This window comes from Aegilops tauschii, chromosome 7 (genome assembly GCF_002575655.3).
Source record: "Aegilops tauschii subsp. strangulata cultivar AL8/78 chromosome 7, Aet v6.0, whole genome shotgun sequence".
NCBI lineage: Eukaryota > Viridiplantae > Streptophyta > Magnoliopsida > Poales > Poaceae > Aegilops > Aegilops tauschii.
The window spans coordinates 17,372,276-17,385,562 of NC_053041.3; the positions used below are offsets into that span (position 1 = coordinate 17,372,276).

A 13,287-nucleotide genomic window follows, 5' to 3' on the forward strand; every position below is an offset into this window, starting at 1 on the left:
TAGTGACATGATATGGCCAATATCATTTTGCTCCTTTGATCTCCATCTTCGGGGCACCATGATCATCTTTGTCACCGGCATGACACCATGATCTCCATCATCATGATCTCCATCATTGTGTCTTCATGAAGTTGTCACGCCAACGATTACTTCTACTTCTATGGCTAACGTGCTTAGCAATAAAGTAAAGTAATTTACATGGTGTTATTCAATGGCCATCATTGTGACATCCACACCGACTGCGCTAGAACCGCCCACGGTTGAGCGGTGACGATGCGTTGAGACAACCGCGTGGGGTACTACTGTGTTTCCGTCCAGATCTAGAATCCTAGGTGTGGGCGACCAGCCGCATCCAGATTTGGAGTCACCACAGTCGAAGGCGTCTGTTTCCCCCAGATCTGGAGCCAACATGATGATTGGCGATGGAGGAAAGCAGCATACTATCTCCGATGGCCACGTCTTACCACAACTGGCATCGGAGAAGGTAGTTGTTGCCTCCACTTCGCCCTCCGCTGTCAACATCAAAGAAGGTAGGGGAAGAACTCGCCCCTGTTTATTTCTAGAAAAATTAAGGTAAAAATTAGGTGATCTTCGAGTTGTGTTTATTTTATTTTATTGAGGGAAAACACTAGACTTGTATATTACCATAGACTGATTGCAATCATTAGACGGGGGCATTATGTATTTATGGGACATCAATTCCCTCAAAAAATAAGTATTGATGGGACACTAGCCAACATCTCAAAGCCTCTGTGGAGATTGGAATTCATGCTCCACATTGTTACCAGAAATAGCACAAATGGTGTTACACTCAGAGCCTTTATAAATGTACACAATTGTGTAGCCAGTGAGCCAGTAGCAACCTCCAGCCAAAGACCTTAACCTTCTGTGGAACCTTAGCTCTCCAAATCACATCCCAAATACTCCAATTATATGTCGCACTTGAAGAGCTAGAAGCAGGGGAACTGTACCTGAATTTGAGTTGGGTGGCCAGTTTATAAGCAAGTCATCCATCACGTAGAAGGGTGATTTATGCGAAATATCTCCTCTAGTCAAAATCAGAAAATAGCCTAAGGACAAGGTTAATATTCCATTCATTTTTATCGAGACAATCAACTGGTTAACCCACCTCAACCTTGAGTTTCTAGCAAATTTGGCAACCTGAGGCCATACTGTCTCAAAATCCAGTTGTCTCTCTGAATCTGGATTTTTCGTCCATTCAATATACGCCAGATGATGCCTTCCTTGAGTATCTTAACTCCAAGCCGACGATGCATACGAGGAAATGACCATGTCCAGAATATCCACACGAGGATAATATTCTGATTTCAAGACTCTGGAACATAAACTATCTGGCTTGTGAATCAGTCTCCACCCTTGCCTTGCCAAGAGAGTTTGGTTAAACATATGCATATCCTAGAATCCCAGAACACCTCCTCTCTTTTGTTTTACCAGTTGGTACCAGGAGAGCCAATGGACTTGTGATGTCCTTACTCATCGCCCCACCTAAAGTCCCAGATAAATTTTTCATACTTATCACAAAAGCCCAAGGACATTTGAACAATCCAAAGAAGTAAGTGGGAAGCGCTTGAACCACTTACTTGATCAAGACCTCTTTAGCTGCATGTGCCATATACTTTTCAATCCAATCCTTGCACACTTTTGTGAACCTTTCCATGATCGACTGAAATTCTAGGCAAACATCCTACCTTCTGGGGTTGGTAAACCCAAATATTTACTCTCGAAAAGTGGAAGCCACAACACCAAGGGTGACCTTTATCTCTTATTGGACATGGGGCGGGCAGTGTTCACTAAATAATAAATAGCATTTAGCTGGGCTAAGAAGCTATCATGTACACCTTTGAAATAGATTTGGAGTGTCCTTCACTACCCTCACCTCTCTTCCTATGGCCTTGAAGAACAAAAGGTCGTCATCAAAAAACATTAGTTTAGAGACACCGAGGCTCCCCCAACAATTTTGATAGGCATTAACCTCCCCTCCAAGACCTGCTTTCTTAAGATGCTTTCCCAACCATCTGCAACCCAATAAGATGGTGCATTCAGTATGTGACTATAATATTCCTTCTCAGCCAGTGAGTATTCCTTATCATGGACCCAAAATCTTTCATGTCCAGGACTAAACATCCTGTTGCAGCACTCCCAGCTTAGTGCAGTCATCGTCTAGGGACTTCAGTAGTTCCCTCCAGCGACAGTACTCTTTCCCATATCTACTCATACCGGAAGGATTTCACGTTGCTATGCACCTTGGTCTGTCTCCGTATTGCAGCCATAGAGGAAAGTGGTTGGAGCATATGTGTGTACCGATGTTCACTCTGAATAAATCACACCAACACGACGATGCAACTGCACTTTCAACCCGACAGTCACATTGCTTTTGCCATATGGTTTATTATCGTATGTCCAGGATGGCCCCTTATAGCCCCAATGATGAAGATCACACTAGAACAAGGCTTCTCTGAAATTGTATTTTTCTCTCGGATATCCAAGCTACTGAGAAGTGCTCATACTGCCACATCGTCTCACAAAAATCACCTATCATCAACAAGTGTTCATGAGCATCTGGCTTTATTCTTTTGAGTAAACTCCAGATGTGACGCCTTCCTTACTCCTTAGGTTCACCATGTAGCCCGATACTTCGGGCCATGGGAATCATCATGAATTAAGACATCGATGTACCTCAGGTCATATGGCAGTCTTTTTTATTTTAGTTCATTCATCTCAGAACAACACAAGGCACCCTTGCCCTTACCATCATGAACAATACAATTCTGGCAGCCTAGCATCCACCTAAGATTATTGAAACTCTTTTCACATTGCTGAGTTTCAGGAAGTAAAACAATCATCAAGTGGTATATGCGTGCACGAGGCAAACTAGCTCTTCAACTATCCGGGACTGCCCGAGGCCCCAACAGTTCTAGATCAGGTGACTCATTTCTCCTCGTAGGTGCCTTCCTTATCACATGTCATTCATCGACAACCCATGGGTCGATAGCTTCCTTACCGCCTAACACACCTATGTTGCTCATGCCACCTCCATTACCCTCACCTCATGCCTTCTTGTTCAGACCAGGACCCTTGTAACTAGGTGTCGCCACAAACTCACTATCAGACTCACTGTCACATCCCATGCATTTACCCAACACCGCCTCGGTGTTCACCAGGGGTTGATCAACTTACTTCCTTGGCTTACCCTTGAGGCTATTCTTATCTTTGTGGTGCTTGGCTTTCATGTTACCGGCTCCAGGGGGTAGGGGAGGAGCCTTGTTGAGGTTGACTTCGCCCACTTCATTTTCCTTGCGGGCTGCCGGACTCATGGAGGAGGCCTGGCCTTGAATCACCTCCGCCCTCCGTGTTCAGCCCCGACAAGGGAAGGAACCAAGTTGATGTTGAGTTCTACCCCCTTGCTCTGATTTGTACATACAAGCAGTTTTGGAGTGATTGCCGGTATCATGGACGAGACCTTCCCCACCTCCTGCTGGAGTTGGGAACCCATGACAATCATTGGTGGTGCAGGGGCTGACGCTAGTGTTAGCATAATCTTAATTGTTTTGTTTGGAACATGATGTAGTTGGCGCTTGCATGTCACGTGGCTTTAGTTCTTTGGAGACTAACCAAAGTCATGTACATGTACTAGTAGGAGTTCACGTGTTTGAGTCAAGCTTGAGTCCAAATGTGTAGTATACGATGTGATCTAGGTTAAGTCAATTTCCATGTAGGACATGGTCTCGTGGGTTGGCCGAGTATATATATTCGCTGACCGGTGCCATGGTCCACGGTCAGACAGAGTTCTCCACCGCGCAAGGCTGCCCAAGATCATCTTCCTTGGCCCGCCATCACCCCCATTGGGGCCGACCTCCTCTGACGCGCTCATCACACTTTTGTTCTTGTTAGCCTGACTCTGCCATGGATGATTTGGGGATCTGAGTGTATGTGTTGTTGGTGGATGTGCGATCCTGTTGTGTTTATACTATATGAAAAATATGAAATAGTTCAAGTGTTTACCACTAACAGTGTAGAACAATCTTAGAATTTCAATATTGCTTGCACTTTTTAATTTCAAATGTTGATGAAAGTTATCGCGTATCTGCGGGCCCGGAATCAAGGTGGAGACAAGAGCCAAACCTGTTGCGCAACACATATAAATAACATTCGGTGAAAAGAGAAATACAGAACTTGCCTTTTCTTTTCAAACGTTGATGAATTTTATCATGATCGAATTTTCTTGAGGCCAATGCACATTTCGATGGCAATACTGTAGTCTTTACTCTATTGTGTATTATGTTTATAGTTTCTACAGACATTTCTATTGTGTTTGTATAATTATCATAGCTGTAGTAGTACCAAGTGAATTAAAATAGTGATAGCAATTTATATTATATAGTTAACTCAAGTCCATTGCTAAAATTGTTGTCCTTTCATGATCCTTAATGCAGAATTTGAAGCTGATATCATGCAAAACATCAACCGGAGCTCCAACAGCCCCATCTCCGTGCACCGTGTCATGTTTGGACCCGAAGGCTGGGCAGACCTACCACATGGATTATTGCACTCCATCATTGTCCTGTTTGGTTCAACTCGTGACCTTCTTGCATTCATCGCCACCTGTCCTAGCTGGTATGCCGCATTCATGTCAATCAAATCTACCTTAGGCGAGCTCTTCCCACCTGTTATTTTCCGGAACTGTGCCGACCAGACAAGCTCAGCTGGCTCTAACATTGGAAACACATGGGAGCTCATTGATCCTGTATATCCAAGTACTCCGTTGTGTCGCTTGACCCCTCCAAGTATTTTGGACAAAATGGCAGTCGTCAAATGCTCTTATGGTCATGCAATTTTCTGCTACGACAGATCCCTTGTCATTATGGACGTGCTCATTGGCACTACGGTTGCAGCTCCACCTTTCCCACTGAGTCAACTATGCCACATAACCTTCATATCTCCAGAGGCATCACCAGATTCATATCTATTTGTCAGCAGCCCGCACTGCCTGTACGCTTGGCGAGTTGGGAACCCCTCTTGGTTGCACTGTGATTTTCTAAATGCACATTTGATCAAGGAGATGGTGTCCTTCAAAGGCCGGGTCATTATGAGGATGCGTCAAAAACTATACACCGTGCATTTGGCACCTCAGTCTCATGTTGAGGTACTAAGAGTTGATTGCAGAGATTATATGGACCTGTACGTGGTTTCTGGAAATTTAGTGGCTTGTGAAGACACACTTCTCCTACTTGGTCGTAACAGGGAAGCCTTCTCCATTGACTTCTCGACTGAACCTGCAAAGTATGTGAGCGTGGAAGAGGGAGGCTTGAAGAAGTGGGCGTTCTTCTTTGGCAAGAAACGTACTGGACAGCCACGACTCTTAGTGAACCCAGAGAGAATGGGTTTAAGGGGTGGCCTTGTCTATCAGCTGGATGAAAACGCTCGAGTATTTTCATACCCAGTAGATGGCAACCAAAATGAGGAGTTGGAGCCAGAACCTTGTTTTGCGACGATCAATGCTTATCTTGCTCGCAGTCCAACATCCTTTGCAACTTGGGTATGAGATTGTGTCATTGCAGTGCGCAGTTGTATTGTTGTCGTTGGCTGCACTTGGGGACTTCTTGTCGCTATGTTCCTTCTAGTTTCAGCTCCTTTAATGGAGTACATCAAAATTTGTAATAATCTCTGTTTGCCACCCAGTGTACATTCCTGGAGGCAAAACTTGTGCTACATGTTGCTGTTTTCGCTGAACCTTGTTAATTACTCCCGTTTTGCATACAAGAGACAAGGGTTTGCATCTTGAAACAATACTAGCTTCTTGGTTTTTCATATCACTCTTCAGCATTTTTTTGTGTGCACCATGTCAGATGTGCCTGGGCTTTTATTTTAGTTATGTGCTTTGTTTGGTCTATACATCTATTTGTAGCTTGATCTCCTTTTAAACAGAGATAATCAAATGCACACAGAGCTGTTTGCTGAAGCTATGTTCAAATGTAGATCTGTTTGGTTGTCGAACACTCTGTCTGCCTAGTTTTTGTTTGTGCGAAATATAAAATTTGTGCTGAATGCACATATGCTGCTTATATGTTTGTTGACTGAACTTGCAGTTTATATTAACCTGATGCTATGGACTTGCATCCTCACTCTAATTCTTGGTGACCTTGCAATTCTCTAGCCCAAAATGGCGTACAATGTTCAGTTAAAAAATTGTAGCTCTGCCCAAGTTATGTTCTCAATATTCACATTTCCACCCAATGAGACTGTCATATGCTCAAGCACATCACGTGAATAATCAACGGGAAGTTACAGACCTAGCCCATGTTATCAAGTGCCCAGGTACAAGAAAACTCCACAATCTGTAATAAATGAGAAATAAAACATATGGGTCCCTTGTAATTACCGCAGAAAAAAAAGAGGAAAGTACATAATCTGATAGCTTAATCTACACTTCTGTTTGTAATGCAAATTTCGAAATGAACATTCAGTGAACTACTCATCCCGCGACTGCAACATTGTAGAATCCTCCCACCAAAGCTGTATCAGAAGCCAATCACCAACCACACTCACAGCCGTAAGATCATTGCAGGCCGGAACGAGGAAACGCGCCGGAAAGACCCAGGTTGACTCCAATTTCAGGTACCGTCTTCCAGTGTTGAAGAGCTGCAAACACATCGAACGGTAATAACATTTTTTTCCATAGTTGGACTGCAGCCCAAGGTTTTTCAGACTGATAACTTGGGAAGTATATGTGGTTGCTCCTTCCTCCCCATCCCTCCGGGTTCATGCACGACAACGCCTCGCACCGCTCGTCAACGCTGATAAAGATGGCCCAGTTATCTAACTTGTTCACTTTCACCCACCTTGCCTTCTTGGTCATGGTGTCGAATGACTCAAGCTTGAAGGCCATGAACTGGAAGGCCTCCGAGCGCATCCCTCTTCCCGCCTCCACAAGTTTGATCAAGAGAAGTGCATCACCACAAACCACTAACCATGCCTTGTCATTTGCCGAATAGAGATCTTCGGTTATATCTTCCTCAAACACAATTTTAAACTTCTGAATAATGAGACTGGGTGACAAGTGAATGATGTAGAACCACCCGAAAGACCCTAGGGCATATGTCTTGCCCTTGAAGGCCACACTTTGTTCAATCAAAAAACGACCAACTTTAGGACTGTGTTTTGTCCAAGAGTCGCCCCCGATGCGCCACAGGAACAGATAGGCTCCAGCACCGACAAGGAGATGCGAGTCAGCAGATGCAACAGGGGCAGTTAAGGTGACATAGCTGATACAAGTGAAGGGAACTGACCGGAGGGAAGGAGGACCAACCTTAGCGCCAGTGAATGGGTTAACAATATGGAACCCATTGTTGTGGTAGAGGATGAGCTGACCGTAGGAGCAGCGCAGAAAGGTCATGCTTCTGAGGTCACTCAAGGAAAGAAAACTGCGAGAAGATGAGGTGGCAGCAGGGTCAGCCAATCTCCATGTGCATTTGTGGAATAAGGTCCAACAGTTATGCGAGAGAGACTGTCCATCGTCGGTACGGAGATTGGGGTGGAGGAGCAGAGGCTGGACAGAAGACCTGTGTGCTGAGAGAAGATCACACCAATGACGACAAGTGGTACCGAAGGCGAGGAGGTCACGGAACGACAACGGGTCGGAGCAGGTCGTCCGGGAGCTCTGCCCATCCTTGCGGCCGAGATGAAGCAAAGAATGAGGAGACGGAAGCAGAACATGTCATGTTGGCCATTATTTGCACGATGGCGCTCTCCCTGTCCGACACAGCAAATTCAAGAAAAAGGTTAGGCATGTAAACAAGGTATAACTTAACTGTAGAGGAATTGCCAAGATTCTAGTGCGTGTCGTTAGGACATCAACGCCACACTACGTTCCCATCATACACTGAACTGAACAAAGGTACTAATCGCATTGAGTTGTCGCTCCCTATTTGTTCATAACAAGATCAACAATGATGAAAGCATATAAATTTTATGGGCTAGATTGACGGGTTGTTGAAGTTTCATGTAGATCTTGGTTCATACAGATTACACATCACAATTGCCTGGCATTTCTCAAACAAATACTGTATCTGGCAAGTATCGATGCTGACAGAAAAATAAAAGCAGAGCACATATGATTTTCCTAGCAAATTGGCAATTACTGACAGACACACTCTATTAGAGCATCTCCAGCCGTTGGCCCCCCAGGAGGCGCTAAAAATCGCCCCCTGGGGGCGCACCGGCGCAAAACACGCGCTGGAGGCATGATGCCACCCAGTCGCGGCGCCCACGGATTTTTGTGAAAATTAAAGTGCGGCACAAACATGGCGCAAATTCAACCATTTTCGGCGAGTTCATACATATTTCGGCAAGTTCAAACCAAATTCAACCAAACACGGCGAGAGTTCATACATATTTAAAATATTTTACCAAAAAAAAACACTACTTGGCCCGCCGTCTCCCTCGCCTCGCCGCTCGTCGCCATTCTACAAGCCGAGGAGGCTGTAGAACCGCGTGTAGTCGCCGCCGCCGTCATCGTCGTCGTCGCCTCCGCCGCGGCCGCCGTCTCTGCTGCAACCCTCCCCCGATTGGCGCGGCGGGTTGGACGGTCCGGCGGCGTCCTCGTCGTCGTCGCTGTTGAGGATCACGACGCCGTGCTCGTCCTCGCGCCCACGCTTGCGGGCGGCGATCTCCTCCAGGGCCCGGCGCTGCCGGACCATCTCGTCGTGGAGGTAGTCGTCGCACGCCCACCGTAGGGCGTCCTCGTCGGAGAAGCCGCGCCGGGCTAGCTCCTCGTACTCCGGGGGGAGGCTGGGCTCCGGTTTGGGCGCGACGAGGACGAGGCGGCCAGAGGCGGGGGTGGAGTCGGCGATGCGGACACCGGAGCTGCGGGTGCGCCGGCTGACAGGCGTGTCCTGGGGCTCGGGCTTGACGGGGCGGAGGCAGGGAGAGCCGGTCGACCGACCGGACGAGGAGGAGGACGCCCCGGGGTCCATGCGCCTCGGCGTCCACGAGCTCCCACGGCGGCGAGAGACGGATGGGGGCTCGGGGTACTCCAGCCTCGGCGTGTTGCCGCCCTCGATGTACTCGAGGACGGCCTCCAGCGTGCGGCCGGGCACGCCCCACCATCGGCGCCGCCCCTCGGAGTTGAGCCTGCCGGAGGGCACGACGTCGTTGGTGGCCTCGAGCTGCTCGGCGTGACGGCGGCGGAAGTACGGCTCCCAGAGCGGGCTGCGGGGACGTAGCGCGGTCCCTCCCTCGCCGCCCGCGGCAGGGAGGCGCGGATACGCGCGATCTCCGCACGCCGCACCGCCCTGATGGGTGGTGGTGGCACCGGGACCCCGCAGGCGCTGATTCTCCACGCCCCGGGCACCCGCATGTCCGGCGGGACCGGGTACTCGGCCTCGAAGAGGAGCCGAGTTTCGTCCTCGTGAAGGTGGCGGCGGCCGAAGCCATTCGCCGCCGCGCCGTCGCCTGGGAATCGTTCGGCCATTTCTTTGAACTGGGACGACGAGGGGAGAGGGAGGAAGGGGAGAGAGGGCGCGTCGGCGGTGGAGACTCTGTGCGTGCCACCGGCGCGCTGGGGTCGCCTTATATAGGCGGAGGCGCCGCGAGCACGCGTGGCCGCCGCGTCTACGCGTAGCATGCGCGGGGACGCGCGTCGTCACGCCTTCACTGCGCCGCCCGTGAGGCATCAATGGCGGAGGCTGACCAGCGCGGCAGCGCGCGGCAGCTTTGGCATTGATTCGCCGCGGGAAACGAGGCGATGAGGACGAAGAAGCGGCAAGAAGCGAGACGAGTCGCTGGCAAGGAGGGACCGCGGCTCTTTCGCGCCAAAAACGATTCGCCCGGCACCCCCGAGCGTCCCCCAGCACGCCAGGTTCGGGTTGGGTCCGCCGGCGCCAATTTTGGCCCGAGCCGGCGAAAATTGGTCCCTTGGAGCCGCGACTGGGCCGATTTTTTGGCGCCGGCGACCGAAAAAATCGCCTGGGGTCCTTGTTGGGGGCGCTGCTGGAGATGCTCTTATTATCTACAATGTTGGAGATCTAAAGCAGGGAAAGTCTCAATCTGGATTGCTTTTCTTCTTCGAGAATAAGCAGAAAGAATCCATCTATGCCTTAATCCCTACTTGCAGATGTAGGCGGATCTGATGCAACATCGGCACGTGAAGAGAAACGGGACGAGGTAGGGTTTGGGGGATTACGTGAGCGACGAGGACGAGGAAGCAGCTGCCGCCGGCACCGAGGAAGAAGGATGCGCATCGATCTCCAGCGGCTGCGGCTCCATGCGCGCCGCCGTTTCTTCCAGCTCTCTGATGAGCAGCGCAGCCTTCAGAGCCTCGATGATATTTCCATCTTCCCGTTATAACGCCAGCCCGGCCTAGTCCACGGATAATGGGCCGAACGTGGGTAAGAGATTCCTACCTGCTCTATGTGGCTGTGTGTTTTAAGGCCAACTGCAACAACAGAGCGTCCGCTTTGTTCGGAGTCTTGTCCGTTTGAGTCGGCAAAGCATCCGTTTGCGGTCATCCGCCGGTCGTCTCACCCGATGACCCGTCGCATTTGGCAAAAGCGTCCAGTTTTAAACTAAAATTGAAAAAAAGATAAAAGGTAATTTAAACAATAACTATATATAACATTAATGTTCAAAAGTCATGGCCGAGCTGTTCATCAGGCATCAAACTTAAACTTAAAATTATTTTAAAAAAGGACAAGCCTTCGCCGCCATCTTCACTGCATGGCGTCGCCATCGTCTTGGCTGTCATCTTCCTCGTCCGCGCCAAGGTCAACGAAGGGAGGCGGCTGCCACAGGTGGCTTGGTGGCACGTATGGCGACTGCACTGCAGGGGCGCGGAGGCGGTGGCACGTGGAGCGGTGATCATGTGTCGGTGCCAACCAACACGACCGACGCAGACACCAACTCTGGCATGCAAGGCAAGGTCGAAGTCCACGACCAGGGCTGGCCGGCCATCGCCGGGTTCCACCGGAGTTCCACGTCGTCTGCCTCCTCCAGCTCGGGGATGACGACATCCCCGGCGGCCGAAAGCGCGATCTGCACCTCTAGGCCATCCCACTGGGCGTTCTCAAACTCCATCACTAAGTCTGTCATGACCCTCCTCATCAGTTCCTCCTTCTCCTTGACCATCATGGGCTAATGTGGATCTGGTGACGAGCGCGGCGAGAGCGCGCGTCCGCTCAGTTGTGCCCTAAAGCGCGGATGGGGGGGCTTGGAGGACACGGTGCCCTAGAACGTGACTGCGCTAGGCTAGGATGGCCAACAAAAAAGGTCTGCTGGCGCACGTCATGCTCATCCCGGAACGAAGTGACCCAAATTGAGGACGTGCCAGTGTACCTGGGATCATCGACGAGATTCGGTGGCAACAAGGCACGACGGTGGTTGATCTCGAGGAGCCACGTGCGGCCGGTCGCCGGAATGGCCGACACTGGCACCCGATCTGGGCTCATGTGCCAGTCGGTCGGCAGGTGGGCGCCGACCATGACAGCGGGGTGGAGGTATCCCAGTAGCGCAAGCACACCTCCACCTTCACATATGGGTGGATCCGTGTCCCGGCGGCGCCGAGCTATGGTGAAGCCAGCGGTGGCATGTAGGCCTGAAGAAGATGCCTTACTGTCGTGCTTCCCCGGCTTGGCCATGGCTGCCCGGCGGCGTGGTCTAGGGTTGGTTGAGGTTCGGGGGGGAGGGAGGCAGGACCAGTGCGAAAGCGGGAAGATGCCGTGGGGACGAGGATGTGGACGACCGGTCCACGGCTTCGTCATTAAAAAGACGCTTGGGTGGCGGTTTACTGGCTGATAGGCGGGCCTGTCCCACGCGTGCGGCGTAAATGTAGGTGGTGGGAAGTGATCGGGGGCTGGCATGCAGGACTGGGGCGGATGACGAGAAGCCGCGCGTGTGTCCGTCCATTGTCCGGTTTGACGCAAATCCAACCCATATTTGATTTGGACTTGGGGTCGACACGAATACGTTGTGGACAAGATTTGGTCTTGCTCCGGCGCGTTGGGCCGTCCCATTTGTCTGTTTCAACCCAAATGGATAGGAGCCGACCAAATGGGGTCACCTATTGGAGTTGGCCTACGGGGCTTTCGGCTTGGATTCCCAGGGTGTTCCGCTATGAGAAGATGTGGGAGACTCGTGGTAAATTTGATGGGGTTATAGAGGAAGCTTGGTCGGGCCGGATTGCCGGAAGTGCAGAAGAACTCGGAGGAAATTTCAGATGAGAAAGATGGACGGAAGGGAGAGAGAGGTGGAGGGAGAGAGGACATGACGAGGTAGGGCTTGGAGGTATTACGTCGGTGAGGATGAGTCTGCAGCGGCTGATGACGTCGAGGAAGAAGGATGCGCATGATCTCCCGCGGCTGCGTCTCAATGCTGTCGCGGTTTCTTCTAGCTCTCCGACGAGTAACCCATATGTAAACGACAATTCCTAAACGGCGCCTTAAGCGCCCATTCCTTCTATTTTCGCAATCAGACGCACACCTTCTCCTCCGCGTGGGCTGGCCCATCTTCATTCTTTTTCTGTTTTAAGAGACCAAAAACTGCACACCAGCGCTTGGTCGAACCGCCGATCTTGCTTCCATGTACACGCTGCACTAACCACCCGGACGCCTCACCTTTTTGTATTTACTTAGAGCTTTTTCCTTCTTTTCTTCTTTCTTTTTTCTTTTGTCTTTCTTTAATTATTTCTTGGAATGGTCTTGTTCGGGTTTTCTTGGAATGTTTTGTTCATTTTTTCCCTTTTCTCCTTTTCTTTTTTTTTTCCTAAATGCGTATTTTAAAAAAATTGTGAACTTTTTTTTCTAGATTCGTGATTTTTTTGAGATTGATTAATTTTTTTCAAAATTGATGACATTTTTACAAATTTGTTAATTTCGTTTCAAAATCAATGAACTTTCTCTCGAAATTGATTTTTTTCAAAATTGACAAACTTTCTTCCAAAATCAATGATTTTTTCTCAATTTTTTGAACTTTTGTTTTTCAAATTTGATGAATTTTTCAAAATTCATGAACTTTTTTTGAAGTGTGTGAGCTTTAATTAATGAACATTTTTCAATTCATGAATTTTTTGATTCTTCCCAAAATTTTGTTTCTTTTTTCAAAGGTTAATGGTTGACCAGCCAACTGGTCAATTGTCGATCGGTCAACCACGATCGAGCGAACGAGGTGTCGTGGGCGAGCAAACGAGGCGACCTGGGCCAGCCCACACTACTAGGAAAAAGGCTAGTAGTAGCGCTGGAAAACTGCCTACTAGTAGAGCGGCTGCCCGCGCTACTA

At 49.5% G+C, this 13,287-nt stretch overlaps 1 protein-coding gene and 1 pseudogene across 1 annotated transcript; one reads left to right on the top strand and one right to left on the bottom strand.

The window, feature by feature from the left end:
• Positions 1 to 231: 231 nt before the first annotated feature.
• LOC123494691 (uncharacterized) lies at positions 232 to 5,829 on the top strand. Its single transcript, XM_045230733.1, has 2 exons — positions 232 to 530; positions 4,455 to 5,829. Exons 1-2 carry the CDS (start codon positions 410 to 412, stop codon positions 5,561 to 5,563), a joined length of 1,230 nt encoding a protein of 409 aa, XP_045086668.1. The 5' UTR covers positions 232 to 409; the 3' UTR covers positions 5,564 to 5,829.
• Positions 5,830 to 6,306: 477 nt separating this feature from the next.
• On the bottom strand, positions 6,307 to 10,284 carry LOC109757629 (uncharacterized; annotated as a pseudogene).
• Positions 10,285 to 13,287: the final 3,003 nt, after the last annotated feature.

Bases quoted from the DNA above. Each gene is read 5' to 3' on its own strand.
- LOC123494691 (XM_045230733.1), top strand. From the start codon at position 410: ATGATGATTGGCGATGGAGGAAAGCAGCATACTATCTCCGATGGCCAC. The intron at 531-4,454 runs GTAGGGGAAGAA...TCCTTAATGCAG, and splicing joins CGCTGTCAACATCAAAGAAG to AATTTGAAGCTGATATCATG.